General features: G+C 43.0%; 1 protein-coding gene across 2 annotated transcripts in view; it reads right to left on the reverse strand.

Moving 5' to 3' along the window:
* Nucleotides 1–537: 537 nt before the first annotated feature.
* The window catches only part of RAB11FIP4 (RAB11 family interacting protein 4), a 124,391-nt gene continuing 101,569 nt past the window's right edge, over nt 538–23,359 (reverse strand). The window contains exons 4-15 of one of the 2 annotated variants that reach the window (XM_021537782.4): nt 20,836–21,059; nt 17,392–17,583; nt 15,734–15,868; nt 14,322–14,357; nt 13,336–13,435; nt 12,823–12,926; nt 12,177–12,317; nt 11,566–11,647; nt 11,170–11,307; nt 10,559–10,717; nt 10,080–10,223; nt 538–8,308 (exon numbers count right to left, since the gene is read on the reverse strand). In XM_021537782.4, the coding sequence (XP_021393457.3) occupies nt 8,192–8,308; nt 10,080–10,223; nt 10,559–10,717; nt 11,170–11,307; nt 11,566–11,647; nt 12,177–12,317; nt 12,823–12,926; nt 13,336–13,435; nt 14,322–14,357; nt 15,734–15,868; nt 17,392–17,583; nt 20,836–21,059 (1,572 nt within the window). In that variant the 3' untranslated portion in view covers nt 538–8,191. The remainder of the gene's footprint in view (nt 8,309–10,079; nt 10,224–10,558; nt 10,718–11,169; nt 11,308–11,565; nt 11,648–12,176; nt 12,318–12,822; nt 12,927–13,335; nt 13,436–14,321; nt 14,358–15,733; nt 15,869–17,391; nt 17,584–20,835; nt 21,060–23,359) is intronic. The other variant, XM_021537790.4, reaches the window with a different exon arrangement.

The following is a 23,359-nucleotide window of genomic DNA, read 5'->3' on the forward strand; positions in this document are numbered from 1 at the left end:
CCAGGGAACTGCTGCCTTCTTTAAATGTGGAACTCCCCTCAGCACAGGCCCTGGGGTGAGCACCGCTGGCCATGCCAGGTCAGACTGCCCCAGGACAGCTCCAGGCTGTGCCCTCCCCACAAACAGCTCACTGCTCCTCCAGGAAGGAGCCACAGCACGTGCTCATCAGCTACACGGGCCAGTAAATAATTGTATTTAAGTCACATTAAAAAGCTGGAGCCAAAAAGCTGCAAACAGCTCCCAGCTGGAGTTCCCATCAATTCAGAAGGGCAGCACTGTTGGTGGAGACATTTGTGGGTTGGTCCTGTGAAGCTTGGGCTTGGAAATTTAACACAACTGTGGATGTCAGGGAAGGCATGTACTGAGCAAACATCTTCCCTGGTGCCATCTGTGTAACTTAGGCAAAGTTAATAAAGTTGGTGTTTGGGCAGGTGAGAACAGAACTGGGCAATCCTTTAAATGAAGGACAGAAATAGAGGTGGACCAGGGAGGAAGATACGGAGGGACATTGAATCAGTCACCCACCACAGACAATGCTTTAGTCATGCAGGGAAAGCAAATAATTTATTTACATATCTGATTGTACATTACAGCTACCTGAAGGACCCACATCAGCAAGGACAGCTTAATTGTTCCCACAAAGTATTTCAAGAAAATACAGAGAAAATAGTGTAATGGCACATTGCAACAGTACTGACATCACTTCACCGATGTTATAAATTACAGAATGAGATTAAAAGTAGTTATATGCCACTTTTGCTGGCTGCTTTTTTTTTCAGTAATAATGGAACAAGTGAACTTTGCTCATTTTCATACCAAGCAGCCTTTGAAATAAAAAATAAAGCCACCTCCTTGTTTCTAAGGCAGCTCTATATTCTGTGAAATGGGTGTCAAATTCAGTCCAAAAATTTCTGCTCTGTGAAAGTGGAACATACTCTTTTATCGATAAAAACTTCGTTTTTTGAAAGGTTTAGGGATATTGATGATTTTTTCCTTGAGACTTACCACAGTTTATTACTCACTGTGTGTGAGGGCTGGTGAGTGGGGTATTGATATACAACAAGGTATGAGAGAGGGAACAATTTGAGGATCTCGTCAGATGAGCAGGATCAACACTCCAGAAATGAAACCACCAGCTCGAGAAGAGGCTGGAGGGAGGGAAGGACACTTCTAGGACCAGGGCCCTCATTGCCAGTTACAGATGTCCAGGCTCACAATACATCTACACAGCTTCCCAAATGCTGTGGCAGAATGCTGTGCTACCAACCCCAAGAAAAGTAGTTTATTCAGCATCTGCCAAAATGTGAAGAGCAAGACACCCAATCTCTCACATCTGCAAGATGGAATGCAGATCCAGGGTCTGTCCTTAGAAAACACTGCCACAAAAGCCAGGCAGGGAAGACAAGGAGTAACTAAAGCATTTTAGGCACTCTAAGATGGAGAGTGTATGAATTGGTAATGCTATTTCTTTTTCCATTTCAATGGTCAAAGTAAATCATTTGCCTGATACCACAAAAATAATCCCAGAATAGAAGTTAACCTGAAATGGGCAATGTGTTCAAATGAGGTTTTGGTCTGGTGCCCATTTCAAGTATAAAAGGAAGCAAATTTGCTTTAATGGAAATAAAAACTATAATCACCAAGTCAGGACTGTAACATTTAATTAAGTGTTTTATTATTTTGAATTAACTTAAGCCAACAAGTGGATGGAATTGGTCTCAAAACAATACTAAAACAATAAATCTGCAGTGTGTGTGACATTGCCTTACAAGAGACCAACCATCTGGCACAACATTCCTAAAAGAAGACAAAGAACCGCTAATTATGTTAAATTTCATTTTCTATGTAATTTAGACCATGACCTAGTGCTTCTAAAAAAACCTGTACAAAATGAATATTTTTTACATCTCAGAGGCACATGAATACAAATCTGATCTATTTTATATATACACATGTACATTACAAGAAACCAGATGATTAAAGAAGTGTATATAAAAAGTGTCCAAAACCAGATGATAAAATGTGAAAATAAAATGTATCCTCACAACAGAGAAGTAAAAGGCACAAGTACTAAAATATGTAACCATGCAAAAAAAAGTGACTAGTCTGTGCAACAGAGAAAAACAAATGGCTCTCACAACTGATTTTACAGTAATTCTCAAAATGTCTCAGCATTTAAATATATATCAGTGCAACATTTACTGCCCTGTAGTGTACTGAAGTATTCACAGGATACAAAATTCTTGGTTCTCCTTCTGATGTCCTTTCTCCAAAGCCAGAATAATTTAGCTATGGATAAGGTAGTAAATAAATCAGAGCTGATGCTGGGGAGTGTCAGTTCATCACTGGGAGGATGCTGGGAGTGTCTGCAGCCCCCTCACCCCTGCACAGATGTGTCCCCCAGAACATCACCTGCCACCTCTCACTGGGGCACAGCGGCTCTGAGGGGTTTCCAGGGTATCACTGTGCCCAGAACAGTGACAGCAAAGCTGACAGCTCAGGTGTCCCAGCTGCTCCACTCACAGCACCTCATTCCAGGGCTACGTGTCCAAATTACACTGCAGAAGCCCACGTTTGTTAATGTTTTCATTAGGTTTAAAGTCGAAGTAAAAACTAATCTCTCTGACAGTATGTTTGACCAGGTACTACTTTTGCAGTTGAACAAAAGCCCCAGCTGAAGGCAGCAGGGTGCAGAGGACAGCAGGAGCCCTGTCAGCTGGCTCCACGCTGTGGCAGGCTGTGGTAGGGTGGCTCTGCCCGCAGGTTTTGCCTGCGATCCTCAGGGGCTGCTGCTGTCACCTCTGCCCTGGGCTGGCCTCGCTGAGCCTCCGGAGTGTGTCAGCAGAGTGTGCAGTGGGACACCTGGACACAGCTGAGGCACATCCCAGGGATCCCTCACCTGGATCACCTTCAGCTTTACTCACCTCACCTGCTTGTATACCATGAGAACCAGCTACATTTTGTCACGTACATGGGACACAGCCAGTTTTCACAACCACAAAAAAGGCAAGGACAGGACTGGCCTGGTATAGAGACAGGACTAAAATTCTTTCCTTGGTAGCTGAAATCACACTGAAGCCAAGAATATTGAATTTGTCCCTCCCATCTGCTCCAAGTGCTGCCCCAAGGCACACAGACACCTGACAGTGGCTGGGGACAAGACCAAGAGTGTAAATGTCAACAGAGCACTGAGGAAGAGTCTCAGAAAGAAACAACTCTCTTGCACATCGGAGTGACTCCCAGTACATTATGCAGAATGACAGGATTCAGACCCAGCACTGACTGCAATCTTCATCAAACTCTAAAGCTACATCAGAGTTTCATTAACTACAAACCCATGCATAATTTAACAGCAAACTGCTCCTAGGATTTTTGAATTCAAAAATACTGAGATGCAAAAGAACAAAATGTCAGAACTGTGGAACTATATCCTTTAAAACCAAACAGTCATGATTTCTTGACAATGTATCTTGAGTAACAAATGACTTGACAAGAATACCAGCATTGCTGCTTACACCAGGAGCTGCTCAGTTAAAGTCTGAGTCAAGTTTTCACTTAAATCAGTATAAGCCAAGCCACTGATTTGGCAAGTGTTTGATCAGCTGCTACTTCCTTCCTTCCTTGGAAAAAAATCCCTCAGACCACACCATACAGTATTTGTTTTAAGAGAAAACCACTGCATATTCACTGGCATTAAAGAATGTAAGAAAAGCATTCTTTTATTTGTGAATTCTACTTCTTAGACTCATCACATGTCACAGGCATTATGATGCACAGACCACTGAGCAATCCTCATGCAGCAGCCCACAGTGTCTGTTTATCTATCAGCTTCCAAACCCTCATTTACAAACCAGATTAGGGAGCCTAAATACTGTTGGTCGAGATCCTCTCTGGAGAGCAATACAGTTCTATCAAAGTAAATGGAGCATTGCTGCACTCAGACAGCAAAATATTTGTTGATACACATCTTTGAGAATTAATAATGCTGTGTTCAACTCCCTACAGAGCTGGCTGAGAAATATCTGAATTTTTCCCAAAGACCGTGAAAGGAAAGTTGGCAACAAAAGTTCATTGGATGCTGGGTTTCTTTGAAACTTCCTACATATTTGCATATTTAAAATTCCTTAAAAATAGTTCATTAGTGTTGCACTTCAAGAAAAATTCTTTAACAGCTTGTCTTAAATAGAAGCTATTCAAAAAGATGAAAAATCTTTTGATGTCAAAGCAGTTTTGAAAAAGCATCATTCAGAACTAGGCAGCAGCTGAAGACTGAAGTCTGGAAGGAAGCAGCCAATACCAGAAAAATCTTGAGAGACAACTAGTTTCAGGTACTCTTTAAGTGCAAGTTTTGAAAGAGGTAATTTTTCTGCAGTACTTTGTGTGGGATTAGCCTGACCAAGGGCAGCTTCTAGTCAAAAGCCAGTCTTTCCCTTTTTTTTTTTACTGTCCAGAAATACCTGTTGTGGTTTGCAACAGGTTTAACTAGAATATAATTTAACTTTTCAGAATCAAAGGTCAAATGAACCAAGGAACAGATCACAATGTAGTACCTGGGATTGTGTTTGCATCCCCAAGGGTTAAACAGAACCATGGGTTTGACACAGGAATGTTTACTTACTGCATCTGTATATTGCTAGAAGGAGATGATATCACATTTCTGTGTCTGAAGTGATTTACCCAGGGAAGGGAGACCCTTGTTCCACCAACAAGGCAGGCTGTACTTTCCTGGCCAGCCTAAGAACACAGGATGTCCACAGCAAAGAAGTAAGAAATTTATCAGTGAATAGACAGCAAAATTAGTGTCTCCCTATTTGCAACATCCCCTGTCTGTTCTGCCAGTGTCTGTCAGACACTTGATCAAAATATGCAGTCTCTGCAACAATGGTATCAGATTACTCTTCTCCCTGCCCCAGTGAGCCATCAAGTGATCCTTTATTACCAAATTACCTGCGTGTCATAAACCACAATGACTTATTTTCTGGGATAAAAGGGTTCTCCAGGGCTTGAGTTGCAAGACAAGTTGGTCTAATATCTGTAGTTAGTCAAAGAATGCAATTGCTAATTAGTATTTTTAAAGGTGGATACCTTAGAGGAAAATATATCTGCCAGTGAAATGCCTCTCCCACCTCCAACTCACATTATTTTTCAAACATAGTAAGTATCTGGATATAATTTCCACAGTAACAGATGGCAGTACCACACCGAGGGCCCCACAGGAGCAGAAGGATACCTCTTTTACACAATAAAACACAGCTACAAACACCACCAACATGGTGGTGAGACATCTCTTCAAATGCAAACACTGGAACAAGGAAGAGCTTCTAAATACTTACACAGCTGGGTACAGAGCTGAACAAGAAGTCCTGCAAGTTTTAAGAAATTTCCACTGCTGGGTATCCTTTGCTAGAATAGCCCTTTTGGGATATCAGCCAGATTCAGTGACTACTTGTCACTACTAGTGACTGTTCACCTCCTACATATAATTATCTGCACAAAAACTTGACTATCAGTATAGTAATGTCTTCTGTTCTAGTCCATGGGCTTTGCTTTCAGTGAACCAGTCCTCAACATTTGCTGATGTTCCACCCTAATGGGAATGGGCTTTAGATCGTTGAAATTTTGAAGCCAAGTCCAGTTTACTTAAAAATAACTAGGGGAAAACATTCAATCACCAGCCTAAGCTGCAACAGCTTCACTCTTCTTGAAATCCACTGCATGAGAGCAGCACAGCAATGCAACACAGTCAGCCCCAGAAGCAGGGCTGCTGGGTCACCCAGCCCTGCTGGTCACAGCAGGTTTGCAACAGTCCCCTGACAGTGTGGAAGAGTTCTCTATGGCTACAAAGAGTGAAGTCTCTGGCACTACCCACAGACAGCACCAGGCAGAGGGAAATGCCATCACTAAAGTGCAAGTGAGGAGTCCTGCAGGCAGGAAGCACCGAGCTGGCTGAATTGTTTCTCTCCCACCTTCTGGGTGACACATCCAGAGAAGCAGCAGGTGGGAAAGGTGGATGTGTGGGGTTTCCATGGCATTCCACCTACTTCTAAACAAACAGAAGCTGCTGCAGTGTTACATCTTACACCGTTCCCAGGTGGCAGAAGAGTGGTCTTTAAATCCTTTCCTCCAGATTACCGCAGAGCCTCAGGAACCCAGCCCAGTGACAGGACTGTTTGAACCAGACTGTCCCATTTCTCCCAGAGCACTGCAGACCTCTGTGCACTGGGGTGTTGTGTCCCTCAGTCATTCCTCTGGTTCCTCTCTCTTTCCACTTACTTTACACCTGCCTATGCAGATACATAGAAACCATCTGTTATTATTTTCTTGCCTTCAAGAAAGCCTGATTTCAGTATGTCCCCTGCTTCCCATCACTCCAGTAACATATCACTGAAGGCAAGAGCACAGAGATTGCAGAAAAAAATATATTTACATCCCTAATTGAATACAGTTTTATGTATCCAAATTCAGGAAAAATGCATCACATACACACCAAGATACATCAAGAGAATACTAGGGGCAAGACACTGCCAACAGCAAGAAATACACAGAAAAGCACAGTCATTGCTACTGTAACATTCTTCTGGGGAGTGTATTCAATAGAGGAAACATCTCTATGCACTGGGGAAAGCCAGATACTCCAGCTGATTTTTCTGTGCCAGTTGATGTGAATCAAAAGTGTGAAACTCTTACTTTAAAAAAAAGTGCACGGAATAAAATTTGTTTTTAGCATTCAACTACCCAAACAATTCCATAAGCTCCTTATATAAGCTACATTATTAATTAAAAACGTCCTAGCCCCACAGTATAGATCCAGCTCTGGAAAACACAGGCACATGTTGAAGTCATCCCTATTTAAGGCAGCATTTAAGCATACGCTCAACTTTAAAGCTTTTTGTTCTGTCCCACTGACGTCCATGAGTAGATGCAGCACACACTTAAAGTTAAGCACCTGCACAACTGCTCATCTAAATCGGGATGTGCTCCCTACTCAGAGCTTTAGATATGCACGTGTGTGCTCAGTCTGCACTGGCAACTCCTGCAAGATGAAGCTGTTTTTCTTTTTCCTGTCCTATAGGTAGAAGCCACTCTGTATCAGACTGTCCTCCACTGCTGTGCCAGGAACCAGCCGCTCCTCTGCACAGCCTGCCCAGAAAATGCCATTTCAAAGGAGTGCAGCTGTCTGGGGTGGGAAACCAACTCAGCACATCATGGCGAGGGCTGGTCCTCCTCCTCCCCTGAGGCAAGATATTTCATGCAAATATTTTGTTGTTGTTGTTCTGTTTCTTTTTTTTTTTTTTTTTTTTTTTTTGGTAAGAAGTGGAATGTGTTCCTTCAGTGAAATCTTTAAAATCAGGGTGAGGGGAAGGGGTAGAATCCCAGAATTCATCTTAATGGCCCACAACATACCCCTGAAAATAGGGGAATATATTTGAAAAGCTCTTTGCCTCAATGCTACAGGGACCCTGCCATAAAAAACACACATGCACACACACTAGAGAGGATGCTCAGAGCATCCAAAAGCAGGCTACAAAGTGATCTTACATGAAAAACACTTTGTGTAGACAGTGGCAAACAAATGGATGGTGATTTTTCATAAATAGCAAAAATTCAGCAGTATCTTCCTTTTTCTTACCATGTACTTTGTGTCTTTCCCCAAATTTTGTGGGATTTTTGTAGTGGATTTTTTTTTTTTTAAATCTGATGTGTGGCTTAAGTACTAAAACTAAATCAAATAGGAAATTACAGAGTCAGCACCAGTCAGGAACTGAACCTGGGTATGTCAATTAGTTTGTGGTACCCAAATTCCTGGAAGAACGAAGAAAAAATTCTTGCTCCTAAATATGGAGCCACATCCATATGTTTCCATTGTCTATTTTTACCTTTACAACTAGAGGTAGAGTCATTTTGTCCAGTATCTAAAACAGCATGATCCAGTTATATTGTTACATTAATATACAGTATATCCATCTCATCACAGGTATTGAAAGTGCATGGAAAGAGTCTAACCAAGCCAATTCAATGACAAGTAACAGTGTACCAAACATCATATAAACACACCCGCGCACCCACACTCACACCTAGTGTGTATTATATAATTTATAGATTCATTTACAGTGAAAGCAGAGTGCTGCTTAAATCCAGTGGCATGTGCAGAAATATCAGACAGTTGCTGCTTTTCCTTCTCGTATTCTCTTCAATTCTTTATTTCCAAGATAGATGGATTGTGGTCCAGGATTGCCAAAATTATCTTGTCCATATACTGTCGCAATCTGTAATTTATCTCTTCCTGTTCTTTGAGGGCTTCCATGAGCTAGAACACAACATTTCCAAGTTACTCCTGAAATATTCTCAGTATTTTATGAAACAGCCTGAAATTGAGACCAATGCCTGCTCAGGACCACCAATTCCTTTTGTGACAGGTTTTCTAACTCCAGCTCCTCCTGTATCTGTATTAGAAACAATTCTGTGTGTTACAGATCTTTGCTATCAAAGAAGGAGGTGAACAGTCATCTCCAGGGATCTTCTAGCAGGTCATCTGAAACAAGTTCCCCATCTAACATGCCAATCTGTCCTGCATCCATACCATGGATCAACTGCTTCATCTCAGAGCAAGCACTTCATGATAACAAATTTTTTTTATAACTACTGAAATCTAAAGGTGTTTGCATGAAAGACTGTTGAACAGAACAAGCATTCTACTGTTTTGCACCAGGAAAAAATATGTGCTTCCTCTGGATCATGTGCATACTCTCTCTCAAAAGAACCACTACATACTCCACGAGAACAGCCCAATTGCTAGTCAATGTTCTGTATTAAATACATGTGTTTCACCAGATTTTTGGGCTTGTAGAAGGACCCTCAATCTCTCTAAAGATGAAGACTACTTTACTTTTTATCTCTGAACGTTTAATGATAAACTGACAAAGCTGCTAAGGCATGTCAGAGCCCCAGATCCTCCTGAAGCTCATGTTATTTGCCTGTCCATTTTCATAAGACTGCACAAAAGTCCCACCCTGAATGTGCAGATTGTTACCTTTGCTCTGATCATACAGGGAAAATGGCACAATGGGAACAGTTTGTGCAGGTCTGTGAGGTTTTGCTCAGTCTGGGCCACAGCTTTCCTTCTTTAAAGGGGATGTGCTGGATATGTCTCACATGAGCCAGAGCCATGAGATTGAGAGAGACAAAGTCAGATTTTTCTTGACAATAGCAAAAGCCAGTTTGCCTTTACCTAATTAGAGATCAACAAATAAACAGCCTTTCTTCACAGTGCTCTGGTTCAGCAAGAAATTAAGTTCTCAAGTATATAATTCAAGGGCCTTCACTTCAAGGGCCTGCCCAGGAGCTAAGGCTGACAGGTCAGTCCAGTACAGACTGGGTAAAAAGGACTTTTGTGTCTCACAGCTTTTCTTGAAGAAATGGGAAGTTCTGTCTAGAAGAGATAGAGCATCAAGGACAAACAATTCCTTTGATCTCCTTCACCACTAACCTGTCTTGTTGCCTGGGAGCTCTCATGTATCCATTGGCCTGATCCCACAATCTGTCCTGGAGCTCAGAGGAAGCTACACCAGCTGGACTCAGCCCACATACAAATGGGTTTCCCAGAGTATCTTTCTAAGCATTACCAAATTACTATTGCACACAAGTTAGTTTCTCCAAGAATTCAGCTCTGGTACAGGGAATATATAGCTCAAATATATAAGTGAGAGCTTGTTACTGAAGTAAGATAGAACAAAATCTAGAACACTGTGTAAAAATTGAAGTAACTATCAATGATAATTTTTGTATGAAATTAATGTCATACTCTCACATTACTCTGCAAGATACAGGATGTCAGAACTGCAAAACAGTTCACTGAGATTGTAATAATTCCATTTTTTTTGAGAAAAATGGGAGAGTTATAATATAAGGATAGCAAAACAATGTTACATTTAAGGTAACTTCCTAACACTCTTGACATCCTAGCAAAGCAGAATTTTCTGTTGTTCATTTGTCAACTTCAGATGCCTCAACCTTGACAGTTAATTACATTGAAACTTGCATATTCTTGGATGTAGTACCTGATTAGAAAAGCACATTACCTCATCTCTCGATGCAGAGTCGATTTCAGCAGCCAGTGACTGGGCTTTTGTTTGCGTTGCAAAGAGGTTTTTAGCTTCATAAAGACTGAGGCTTAGAATCTGTCCATTAAGATCATCATTTTGGTCACGAAGTTTCTGATTCTCCTATTTAAGGATGAAAACACATTGTTTTTTAAGTTCCTCCTACAAGGTTTCATTAAAAAAAATATATATTTTAACATGGCAGGTAGCTTGGATGACATACAGCAAGGCTGCAGCTGACAGCAACTCTTGCCTCCAGTGACAAGGCCTCCCTGCCTCAGTTTTCCAGGGGCATAATTTGCATCACCAGTGCAAAGAAGTCCTGCGCAGATGCAACAAGGCTCTTGAGCTTGTATGAGAAAGGAGGGGACAAAATCTGAAGGCAGAGTGCTTGGGCTTGCATTTTTCAAGGTATTCCTGTACATTTGATGTGGAATGAGAAGCCCTTCCCTGCTCACCTGCTTCAACCGTTTTATTTCATGCTCCATTTCCACCTCTCTGGTTTTGGCATTGAATTCACTCAGGCTGGAGGAAGAGCTTCTCCCACGTCCAGGACGTTCACATTCCAGCTTGTACAGCTGCAGGTGCTCCAGTTCCTTCCGCAGGTCTTCGATGAGCTGTGGGCAGCAAACAGGCCCTGTCTCTGCAAACAGCCCCCTCCGTACTCAGGCAAAAGCACTCCCTGAGCTTGGCTGAGGCCACAGTCCTACAACACAGCCTCTTCTTCCTCCTTTGCAAGCACAGGTCCCCTAAACCACCCCAGAGCTGGCAATGCTTGTGATGGCTAAGATTCATGCACAAGAAGCATAATTTCCCTTGCAAATAGAGTGAAACATTAGGGCACACAGTTCTCAAAGAGCTGTAAACTCTTTGGGTCAGGGATTGGCACTTATTAAGTATTTTTGCAGCTTTCATTGCTCTGTGGGTACCCTTCCCACAGAAACACAATCCAGCAATAGCTTCACTGGATGTGTTGTTCTCAGTGCTCATCCTGTCTGCCCATTCCTTCTCCCTGGGGTTTCCATGCAGGTGATGAGACTGCCTGGCCTTACATCCTCTTCACACTTACCTCCTGTGTGGCTTCCCTCTCCTTGTTGAATTCCAGCCTGTTCTGCCGCAGCTTGTCCATCATCCTCTTGTACAAATCCATCTCATCCTTCAGTCGCAGACTCGTGTCCTCCAGCCTGTCTGACATGCGCTGCCTCTCCTGGAACGAACAGAACTTCAGAACAGGCTGGCAAGAGCAGGGCACAGCTCAGCTTCACAACAGGAACCTACAGACTGCTGGCCATAAACTGCCTGGAGTCTCAGGATGTTCCTGCCCCTAAAGAGGTGACCAACATTCCAATTCCATTAATTATCTTGTTTAGGGAAGGAAAATTTAAGAAGCTGGGCCAAGCACTGTAAGAGCTTGCTCTTACATAAACTGCTGTTAAATTGCTCAAGGACTCAGGAGTTTTGTTACCTCATCCAATCTCTCTGTTTGGGATTTCAGCCGTGTGACAGTGCTTTTCAGATCACCATTTTCTTCTTCCAGTTGCTGAACCCTGTGTTAATAACAAAAATCTTACAGCAAATACCTCTTCAAGAACACAGACATGCAAAATAGCATGCTCTAAAAAGCCATCTCACTTGCACTTGATAGAAAGACCAAATAGGGAAAATCTTTCTAATCATAGCACTCTCTAACATGCTTGTTCATTTTTTGGGCCCAAAATGCTACAGAACCTCAGATTCTCATGCTCCTAACCACAGGCAGCAGAAAAAATGTAAGCTGGAAAAAACAAATGCAGGCACAAGTGTCTGCTAGAACTGGTCACAATTCCCTCCTTGAATCTGTGCCAAATATCCAGTTAAGCTGTTCTACATGGGCCACATGGATTAAAGCATTAATGTAAAGCATCCTCCAAGCTTTTGGGCATTAGACATGTGACTGCAGAGCTGCTCTACAGAGCTGTCAACCTACCACCATCTGTGCACTGTCTGCTGGTGAACAGCCTACATTTACAAGCAGAGTAAAAATGAAGAAAAGAGGACCTTTTGCCCTGTTCAGGGTGGCACCAAGATGTTTGTTACCTTGTATTTAGTAGTTCAATTTCGGTGCCTTTCTCTTTTTCATACTTGCTGTAAGCTTCTCTATGTCTCTTTATCTCTTCTTCCAGAGTCTGTTCTGCCGATGTTTCTTGGTCCTTCAATAATTCCTCTAGCTCATGAACTCTAAGGAAATCAGATCTCATTTCAGTAACAGCTTCAGAAGCAAATTCATTGCCTCTCTCTTTCCTGCCTACTCCTTTGTTTCATTCTAGTTCACCATCTCTTTTGGCATTTAACCTCTCCCAGTATCTCTCATATTTAATTGATACTACTTAATTCTGTTTATTGGTAACCTGGTATTCTTTCAGTTTCATGAAGCTGGGACTAAGACCCAGCCTTCTGCTCTTGCTACATGTAAGGAAAAAATCCCCAACCAGCAGAAGTAACCTCTCTTACAGCAGAAGAGTTTTCTCTTACAAGTCAGTAACATCTCTGTCAAAAACACTTGTCTAGAGGCCTCTTCTTGCTGAAAATTCAGCGAGGCAGACCTATTCCACCTGGACTTCTCAGATGAAGCCTTACTTCATCTGTCAGCATAAAGGAATAAGACTTGGTCATACTCTAGAGATAGAAATATTCCTTCCCCACAGATGTGCTGGTGAGGAGACTTAGCTCAGTGCTCTGTTACCTGTGAACCAGCTGTGTGTTCTCTTGTTTCAGTTTGCTCTTCAGGTCACCATTTGTCAGGCTATCATTCTCCAGTTCTGTCACCTTCTTCTCTAGGTATGTTACCTGGAAGAACAAGCAAAAAAGACTAAGTTTGAATCTCTCTTCAAACACCCCATTCACTGTTCCTAACTGGCATTTAGCTATTCTACCATTTTAAAACAAAGCACATTTCTCTGCAAAGCCAGCAGCTAAATTAAACTCCAGAATTCAGAGTTCCCCAGACCCTGCATGTTCCTTGAAGGTGACCACTGCAAATACACCATAAGGAAGTCCTAACACAATGCCTAGATCTGCACTTGCTCAGTTCTTGCCTTACTGCCAAGCAAAGTTATAATAGTAATGGAACATCAAGGACATTTTGAATAAGCTACTTCAGATCATGGGTAATTCCGAGCAAGATCTTGATCCCCTGATGCTGGGCTCCAGCAGGATTTGGTTGGGTACATTACTCAGAGAGCACAGAGATTCTCACCTTTTCAGTGATATCATTATCACAGGAGTCTATACTGTCTCTGAACAAGTCTTCTGTGCTGCCATTGCTGCTGCTGAAGTTACTGTTGTGGAAGAGTTGTCTGAAAGATCAGAAGGATCATTATTTTGCTTGATGAGGAGGGAGGACAAAGAGTCTGGCTTCAGACTTTGAACATCTGATGGTAAAATCTGTGCAATCATTTCAGTGACAATTACAACTGTTTAAGCCCAAGTCTAACAAGAGACTGGTAGCTAAATGAACTCCTACTGAGCACAGTCAATGACAGTAGTTCTATGGAGTGAGTTCTTTGTTGCTTTTGATAGGATCTGCCACAAGCATTAACATAGTTTTAAAAATATTTAAGTCTTATTCACACTATGCACTGAATTGTATTTGCCTTATTACAAATTTAAAATAAGGTCACCACTGCACATTGGTTGGTACAGTTAAGCTGGAAAATTTCATAGAGCGAGAACTTTAAAAAAAATAGAAAAAAGAAATCTCAATCAGTTCCAAGTGCAGAATAGTGTCAGAATATATAACACTGGAGATTATCTAAAACATCCTTGAACCTTACAGCCCTCCCCAGCCCAGGGCAGGGTCACTCAGTCAACACAAGATGACAGATCTGTATGTCCTTTTTAAAGGGGTGCTCTTGCTTTCCTTCACATTTTGGCAACAGCAGTAAGGCCCACATTATGAGGGTTAAAGAAACAGTATCTGGACTGATGGAATTGCAGTACAAAGAATACATCTGGAAGACAAGGAAGGAAAAACTATATTTTTAACAGACCTCTTTCCAGTTCAGGGGCCTGTTCCAAGAGTAGCAGGGGCAACATTCATAGCCAAACACAGGCCCCTTCCCTTAAAAATTTATTCTGGTACATTTTTGTTTTTCTAAAATTATTCCTACTTTTGTGTCTCCCACTTATGGAATTGTTATGGCTGATTCCACAAATATTCATGGAAAATTTGAAGACTCTTACCTTCCAAAAGCTGTGCTTGATATTTTCCTGTTAGGGCTACATGGATACAGAAGGAATGATATAGGAATTAAACACTTATTTGATTCAATTTTGATTGCATAATGCAATACAAGAAACTTTTTTAGCCTACTCAAAGATGATTCTGTGAACATTATTCTTTAACAACTGAATCAAAAGCTGCAATTACTAAGAACGTAAAGATGAGTGAAGCCACAAATTACTGTGATCATTAATAAGTCAATTTTCAAATACTGTTACATGTAGCAGAGATTTGTCAGTGTAAATCAGAGCAAAACTAACATTAGAAACACCACAAAGGGACACCAAGTTAGTGATGGACATTTATTCTGGATTTCCAGTTTTAGATGATTTTATGAACAGTTAGTTTATCCTTCCCCATAACGCTTCCCAGTTCAGCACAGGAACTGAGGTCTTTCCATTTTTACAGTTCCCTTGTGCAGCCAGAGACTGGTGCTATCTAAATGAAGACCCCTTGCTGCAGACAGCACTGGAACCAGATCAAAATACCCTGCTGCATCTCTCGGTAAGAGGATGTCACGTTTCTGTGTGCTAAGACACAGCTCTTGGTCAGGTATATCCAGCCTCCCCCAGAAAATTCCCAAAGCCCTGGCTGGTGGTGGTCTGGATGTTGGCAGACTCATTTCTAGGGCAGGAACATTGGTCATGCCAAGCTCTCCACTGCTGTGCATCACGAGAAGCAGCAGTGCAGCGTACTGCATCCCAAGGATTACACTGACAGGCAGGACTCACATCCAGTTTCTAGGGGGAGCTAAAATCCCACCAAATAATTCCCTTGAAAAACTGTAGGTGATTGTTAGAAGCACATTTTAAGTGCTCAGCACAGCTTCGGAGTGATAGAGTGGCAGAGAGAGAAACGTAAGGAAAAGGCTGAAATTGCAAAGAACTCCAAAAATAACTTCTGCCATAGGATTCATCATGATTCCAAGTTCCCTTGACATCACAAAAAAATCCCAGAGAAGCCAAGTACCTCTGCTGACCAGTAGCTTTAGGAGAGGTGTATGTAAGGTTATGTGAATTAGCCAAGGATCTGGAGATGCCTCCTTCCCACCTGGAGAAAGCAGTAGCTAACTGTAGATCTGTACTAAGCAGCACAGCAGATCCCACTTCCTGGGAAAAATTCCTTGAAATATCACTCTTACTCTGCAATCAAAGAGCTCATTGGTTAAAATATTTGAGTTTAGTAATGAAGTCTGCAGCTTAAATCAGAAAAATACTTAACAGCTGATAAAGAGCAGCATTTTGGTTTGGGCTACATATCCAAGTTTAAATTACTTACTATTTTGTAAGAACGGCACGTGTAAGATGGAATGGGATACTGCCAGTCCCATGTCAATGGGGCATTGCCAAAAGCAGTGCAATAGGCAGCTTACCTGTTTGCTTTCAAGTTTTTCAGCCTGGCTTCCAAATCGTTGAGGAGATTTATCTTTTTGCAGCACTGTGAGCAGTAAACATCCAGTAACTCGCTGTTATAAACATGTCTCATTTTTCGGGGGGTTTGGCCAGCACTGTTTGCAGGAAAGGAGAGATATTACTGGCTGTAGTAACCAGCCCACAACAGGTTTTCTTTGTGACTGTGTGTCTGTGTGTCAGAATCACAGATGAGGGACTTGAAGAACCATCTCTAACCACAGCTCATCTATGTCAGAGTTGATAATGGCCAGCACTACTCTTAGGGCAAATCCACCTGTCTGAGCTGAGGCCTTCCAGAGCATATGGATGTTTCTGGATGGCAGTGGAAAGAATCAGTTTGGGTAACCAGAAGAACAGCAAAAGGTACATGTGGTCCACTGTGATGCACATAGCAAAGGCAGCTACATGAGTATATTCAAACTCAGCAATGTCTTTCTTGCTCTCATCTTGCCCATCTTCCCACTAGAGCCTGGCATGCAACCTGAAGAGTCTTCTCTCCAAGAGAAAGGCAGGAAGATGAAGAACAGAATGGTCTGGTAGGAAATCACATGAACCCCCTCAGATGGTAGGATGACAGGAACCCTGGAATGAGGAGGAAGGGAGAAGTGGACACAGGTCTATAGAGGAGATAACAGTACCTCTTGGCATGATAAAGAGAAAATAAACTCAAATAAAAGAGAGCAATCATAGTATGATGTGCACTGAGCCCCAGGAATGAGAATGAAAAGTGCTGCATAAACCTGAGGAAAGAGGGGATGAAAGACATGAGCCATCATCATGAAGGGGCAGTGGAGAGGGGTCTGGCTCTGCATGCATGAGAGACGTGGCCAGGCTGGATTGCAGAAATGCTGGAAACAGAGGGGAGCACGTGGGGGTCGCATGCAGAACAGAAGGATGCAGTGAGCTTGTCCTGTGTTAGTGATGAAGACAAGACCTCTGTGTGCTATTGATCCAAGCAGACTAATCCTAGAGAATCTTCATGCTCAGCTCTTCCCAGCCCTGCTCACCCACTCCCTTGCTTGGTGGAAGGACTGTACAATCTGGACCTGCCTTGGCCACAAAAGAGCTGCAGAGACTGAGGATAGTGCAGGAGGCAAGTGCACTGCTGTGGATTTGTAGCTCCTAACAGACAACAGCTACTCGCTTATGTTTCCCAAGACATTCCAAGGCAATAGGATGCTTGTCTCAAATAACCCCCTGAACATGTTGCAGTAGTTCCCCTCACAGATTAGTGCAAAGGATTTGTAGTATCAGAACACTAAACAGAAACAGCTCTCTTATAAGTCTTCACTATATTAGGGTGAGTACATAATGCTAAGTTGGTTTCCTTTGCAGCAAATCCCTTCCAATACTAGCTCTGAATTGTGGAATTATTGTCTGCAATAGAAAGAAATCTCTACAAGCAAAATAGCCCAGTTATTTCAACAGAATCCAACAGAGGTAATCAGAAACAACATATTTGCTATAGCTCTTATTAAATGCAGTCTGTCAATTAGAAGGCTGGAAATGAACTGATAATATTTTGCTTTTAAGGTGAGTCTATCTAACCAGTGTAAACTCTGCTATGGTCAGAGAAGAATAAAAATGAAAAATTGTTTGTTAATGAATAAGGAGCAACCTGGAAGACACAGATGAGCCAAGGTCAGAGTAGGCGTTGGTTCTGGTCTCATCATCAGGACATGGGCTACTGGGAGTAAAATCCACATCATCTCCTTCCCCATAGTCTTCAAACTGTTCTTCATTACTGATCAGGGAGGCGGTGGAATAAGTGGAGAGGTCAGATGCTGCAGAAGGGTTGTGAGGACTTGACCTGAAACAAGAGGTCAAAACATCTCGAAGGCCGACTTTGATAGCACCTCACCTCATATGGAACCTTCCACCTTCACCCTCTTTGAAGCTGTAACCCACCTTTGTGCTAAACCCCTGAAGTGCTAAATGTACCTGATGTGCAGCTGACAAGAGTGCCTTGAGAGACAAGAGCATGAGAATCTACGAATAAGGTATCTGTGTGACAAGTTTGGATCAACACAAACCATTTTGCTATAAAGAGCACACTTTGATGGTCCTCAGCCACCACTTCCATGTGAAGACCACATGGGGATTTCTGCTCTGAAGGCAGGAACCATGCAGACAGCTCTGAAAAGCATGGGATAGTGAGAAGAACATGTAAAAGACAGAGGCTGTCACCTTATTCCACAATCAGAGAGTTTCCCAGTAATCCAGATACACCCTCTCCCACACCCCAGGAATTCCAGCCACTCTCTGCTGCGTGGTCAGAAAGAAACCTCAGTTCACCACTTACCAGAAAGTCACTAAAGCTAATGATGTGACTAACGGAGGCCAGGTTCCTACCCTTCCTTCCATCAGGACAAATTCTGTCTTTCAGAGGAGAAATGAACCACAAGACAAGGCTGTCTAACTACCAGAAAAGTACCTAAAGTGATGTTAAATGGGTAGGGAGAGGCAGGACCCTGTGACTTCAGAGAAAGAGGGCACATAGGTAAACAGATCAGTAGAGTCAGGCACCACAGGAAAGCAGCTGGCAGAGCAGTTTAGAGAACATCAAATCTAATAAAACAGAGCAAGGAGGCTGCAGAGGGTGCACAGGGCTCACCTGCGCAGAGTCCAGACTGCCCTGTGCAGTGCACCTGCAGCGTGCAGGTGTTTTACACAGGTTTGCTCAGTTCCCACCTTGGCGAGGCATTCAAACAGACAAGCCAGTAAATTCACAAAAAAGTTCTTACAAACACACTTCTCCCTGCAGAAAACACACTTGGAAGACCTGAAACAGATGTTTCAATTGTGAGGCTCTGGCATTGCCCAGCTGTTCCCCCTACAGCAGAATCCAAGGCCTCTGCAGTACAGACCAAGCACTACAGGAATCTGCTGGCACTTTAAGCACACTGGGTGAAGTTTTCCTCTCCCTGTGCTTCAGTGCACCTGCTTGTCTCTCCAGCTCCACCAGCTGAGCCATAGGACAGTAGAACCCAGCAGATCGACAGTATTTCCTCCTAAACATCTTCTGAGTCTACCTTGAGCCTTTCAACCTCTCTACAGGGAGAGTTCTCTTCCAGTATTACTGCACTTGTGAGCTGTAAACAAGAGATGCACCAGTATTCCTTTGGTGGATCGTGCAAGCATCATTTGCATATCCCTTCCCTCCAAAAGCAATTAGTAGCAGAGGAAGCCTGCCAAGATTTCAGATGTATGGTTTTTTATTTCCCCTGTTTTGATGAGCTCCATTTATAACCTGCAACTCATTTATCTAATTCATATTAACAGAAATTAGGGCAAGTCAAGCCAGGCACACTATTGAAGGATGAAGACAGGAATACTTATACAATAAATAGATCTAACAAGACTCCTTTGCTGAGGGATTAGTGAGACACTCAACATATCACACCAACACTTATTCATAAAGTGCTGCTGTGCCATGGACATAGTGTGTACTGGTAACTTTTTGAGAGATCTTACAATCCTACTGCTGTTTGCATCTCAACTGCAGTTACATCAAGTGAGTTTGGGAAGAAGCTCCTTGTAATGCTTCCACCAAGATTAGAGGCCTAGGAATCACACAGTCATTTGCAAAGGAGTTGCTAAAAGTGGCTGATTTTCCTCATTCTAACACTTCCTGAAGGGAACTTTCAGGTATTTGATGCTTTTTTGTTTATTTCGGTTTTTTTTGTTTATTTTCAAAGAATCCCCTGTTCTTCAGAGCAAGATTTCAGAGGGCTGATACACCTCATACACAACCCATCTTCTTCTTCAGCAAGCAGCAAAGTAAATCTCTCTATTGCCCAAAGTAAATAGCTCTATTGCCTCTTTTAACACAAAAGCATGAAGCTACTCATGCTTCCCCCCCACTGATTTACCAAAGTTGAGGAGGTCTCAGAGGATAAATTAAGGTCTATCAGAGCACAGTAGCTCTTGGTGGTCCTGCCTGCCCTAGAAGGAGGGTACAGGAGGCACAATGCCTTGCCCACCCCCTTCACAAGAGCTGGACTGGCACAGCTGGGAGGAAAAGCATTTCAAACACAGCATGGGAAAAAGTCAGTCACCACAAGGATGGGCTTTGGATAACTGGGAATGGCAAGCAAAGGAGACAAGCTTGATAAAGAGCTCATGGAAATTGTAATTATCTTGATAAAGTCTCTGAGGCTGCCTGCTCAAATGGGAAAAGGCCAGAACTCGGTTAGCTGAGAAATTCAGGAGGAAGCAGGAATAAGGCAGCACAGGGAGCATCCAAGGAGGCCCAGGAGAAGAAAGGCTGCCTTAGCAACGAACAAAGCTCAAGAGGCACAAATCAAGATGACAGGCCAAAAATAGGGAAGACAACACAGAGGCTTACAAAGCAAGCCCAGCTGAGCTATGTCCTGTGGTAACTGCATTAATTCAGTTCAAAGCTGGATGAAGCCAAATTAGGTTCCTTTCCCACAGTCATCTTTAACCAGCACTCCAGGTACCAGGTACTCACCTGGGAAGAGTCAAGTTAGGATTACTGGTGTTAACAGCAAACTATGGTTATGCACACACATGCCTGGACACTCAGTGTTAAACACAATTTACTGGTGCACAATAAAGGTTATGGAAAATTAGAAACACAAAGAATTAACTTGGTATGTGAAGTTGCAAAACAAATCAGCAGAGCCCACAACACCAGTTACATAACTAGATGTACAAAAGACTACAGTAATAGTCTCCATACTGAACTGCTTTGCATAAAGTATCGTTTTAATTCCAGCATATAAAGCTTATGGCAACAGAGAAGAAGCTATGTTTTGGGGGAAGCTAATGGAGTGATCTATTCTGGAGAGACTCAGTGCTTTAACTTCAACACACAACATGTAAGTCCTGTGAGTGCTCACAGAATGTACCAGCAGGAGCCAGGACTGAGACCATCTAAACCACTTAGAGGACCTGGACATCCATCCCCCTTATGTTGTAAAGGGATGTTAAGTTTCTAAATCCATCAGCCATCCTGTGCCTCCCTCAGTAGGGATTAACCACATAAAGGCTCCTTCCTCCCTGGCACGCGCCTTGGAGCGGAGCTGGCACCACTCACTTGTCACCGGGCAGGAAGAGGCCCCCAAGCACCCCGTCCTTGTCCTCGCTCCGACAGACGTCCGAGGCCTCGGAGCTCTGGGCGCTCTCGATGGCGCTGTCCATGTCAGACTCATGGTGAACCTCCTGCTGCGCCAGCGTCATCGCGTCCTCATCGGGAAACAGCTCCGACTCGCTGTAGGTGCTCTCGCTGTCCAGGTAGGCACAGTCCTGGATTTCACCGCCCTGGCACAAGGAAAATCGGGAGTCAGGTCAGATCAACCCTGAAGGCAGTTCAGCAGACACAGGAGAAGCAATAAGACACTCTCAGGATGCCCTGGTAAGCAAGAGTGATACTGAATAAAAGCCGTGAAACAAAAAGCTGACCTGCTTTACAAAGCCAGCTCCTGCAAGCCAATAAAGTAGCCTGTACCTTCCAGAAGGGCTCATGTACTGCCTCTGACTTGACAGGAGAGAAGGACACAACACCCAGCTATAAAATGCAGTCAATTTTACCCTAAGTCACTAACAAAATGTACTTGAAGCAATAAATACCCTCAACGTTTTAAAACAAAATTAGGCATCTTTTGAGAGATGGTAATATATTACTCACCAAGAGTTAGTCCTCTGATTAATATTACAGACTGAACAAAAGCAAACCAGATAAGCCCAAAAGTTTACCCTGTCTTTGAGGCTGGACAAAAATTTGTAAGATGAAAAAAGAATTGGCAGGCATTAAATTATTTAGGGTTAAGTCTTGGTGATAATCAAAGATATATGAGAGCAGGAATAAATGGGCAAAATAATCTCTTCCTGCTTCCTGGAACCACATGTCTTGGTTAAGTATCTACTAAAATAAGACATCATTCTCATTACTGCAACTCCTTGCTCTTACTGTTTACCCTCTCCCTCCCCTTCCTGCCCAACGAATACTAAGAATAGCAAAGACAAGCTCTATTTCTTGTCCCTGAGGCACAAATAAAAAATCTTAATTGAAAAAATAAAAGCTAAGATTTTACTCTGTCTTTTGATAAACAGCCACACTGCAGTTTTGACAATTCCCATCCTGCACGACACAAATAACAGAGCTGCAAAGCAAGTCCTGACTTAGAGCTCTACTCCAGAGCTCATCTGGAAGCTCCACAGGCAGCTTGATCATTGAGCTGCTGCTAGCAAGTGAAGCTTTTAAGGCTGAATTCGTTGGCACAAGGAATGGAGTATTTCATTCAGGGATATATCTCATGTTTAGACACAACTGCCATCCCACCCAGGAATCCCAAGGCACTGGCACTATCACCAGAACTCCCTGGCCTACTGGTGAGCATGTTTGCTGGGACACTGGCCCAGTGGCACCACTTGCCACAGCTCAGCTTCAAGTCCACCCCCACAGCCTCTGGACACTCCCCTGCTGGAGCCAAGGAGGCTCGAACCTGCTTTTGAACCAGTGATGTTCCGTGCTGATGACACAAATTGTCTTTTCCATTTCAACAGGAAAAGAGTCAGGCAGAAGCTGCAGCTTTTCAAGATTTGCAGAAACACATATTAGAAATGCAGGTTTGACCATCCACCTTTTTCCCGAAATACCAACTTACATAACTCTGAAATCTCCTAGCATATGGAAGCTGAAGAAATTCCAACAACCCCACCTGCTCAAATCTCATTAACTCATTTCCCAGCAGGGAAAAGGACAGCACTGCCTGCTGTGTTTGAAACTCCAGGTACACACACAGAGCAGACACCTGGATGCTCTTCTAGCTGAACTTTCAACAAGCCTTCCAGATTAACAAGCAATGCCAGTGAAACACCTGGCACTTTTCAAAAAGCCTTTTCTGTGTCAGCTTTATTATGCCTGAAACTTTCCCGAGGTATTGCTTCCAGAAGTGTCCCAAAGGATTTATCCTTGGTCTACAGCACGTTGTAGTGATTGAAGGCACGCTGCCTCATGCAATCAGATGTGCAGCTCTGAGCCACAGCCCCCATCCCCAGCCAGCCCTGGTCTGGCAGGTCAGACACCAGCCCTGGAACCTGCCCCGCCTTAGCCCCGGGTTCTTCAGCACACCTGACTTGCACCTTGCACCCTCCCAAAGCCAGCAGGAAGAACACCACTGTGCTCTTTGCAAATTACCCCGGGACCTACAAATAGCACAAGCAGTAAGTCATTTTTAGTAGGTGTTGAAAAAACAGAGATTACAAAGAGCAATTGCAATGTTTCAGAAGTACCCAGAACTGTTTGTTTATCTTACATTTTCCCGACGTTTCCTCCCCCACACTGAGCCCCACAGGCACAGACATTATTTTCTTAACAATTTTAATGCAATAAAGCCTGATTGCTATTATGGAATTTCACCAGCTGGTAAAATTCTGATCCAGGAGGGAAAGAGAGGGGCAAGCAGCACACAGTAGATCCCTGAGGTTCTCAATTAGCACGTCTTTTTCAGAGATCCTGGAGAAGGTCTCTGCTGAAGCAAGTTTTTACAGCAGGAAAATCTCTCCGGTATTAAACAAATTAACACAAGAAAGTAAAGGTCAAGAAGATCACGAAAGAC

This window comes from Lonchura striata, chromosome 18, assembly GCF_050655825.1.
Source record: "Lonchura striata isolate lonStrDom1 chromosome 18, ASM5065582v1, whole genome shotgun sequence".
NCBI lineage: Eukaryota > Metazoa > Chordata > Aves > Passeriformes > Estrildidae > Lonchura > Lonchura striata.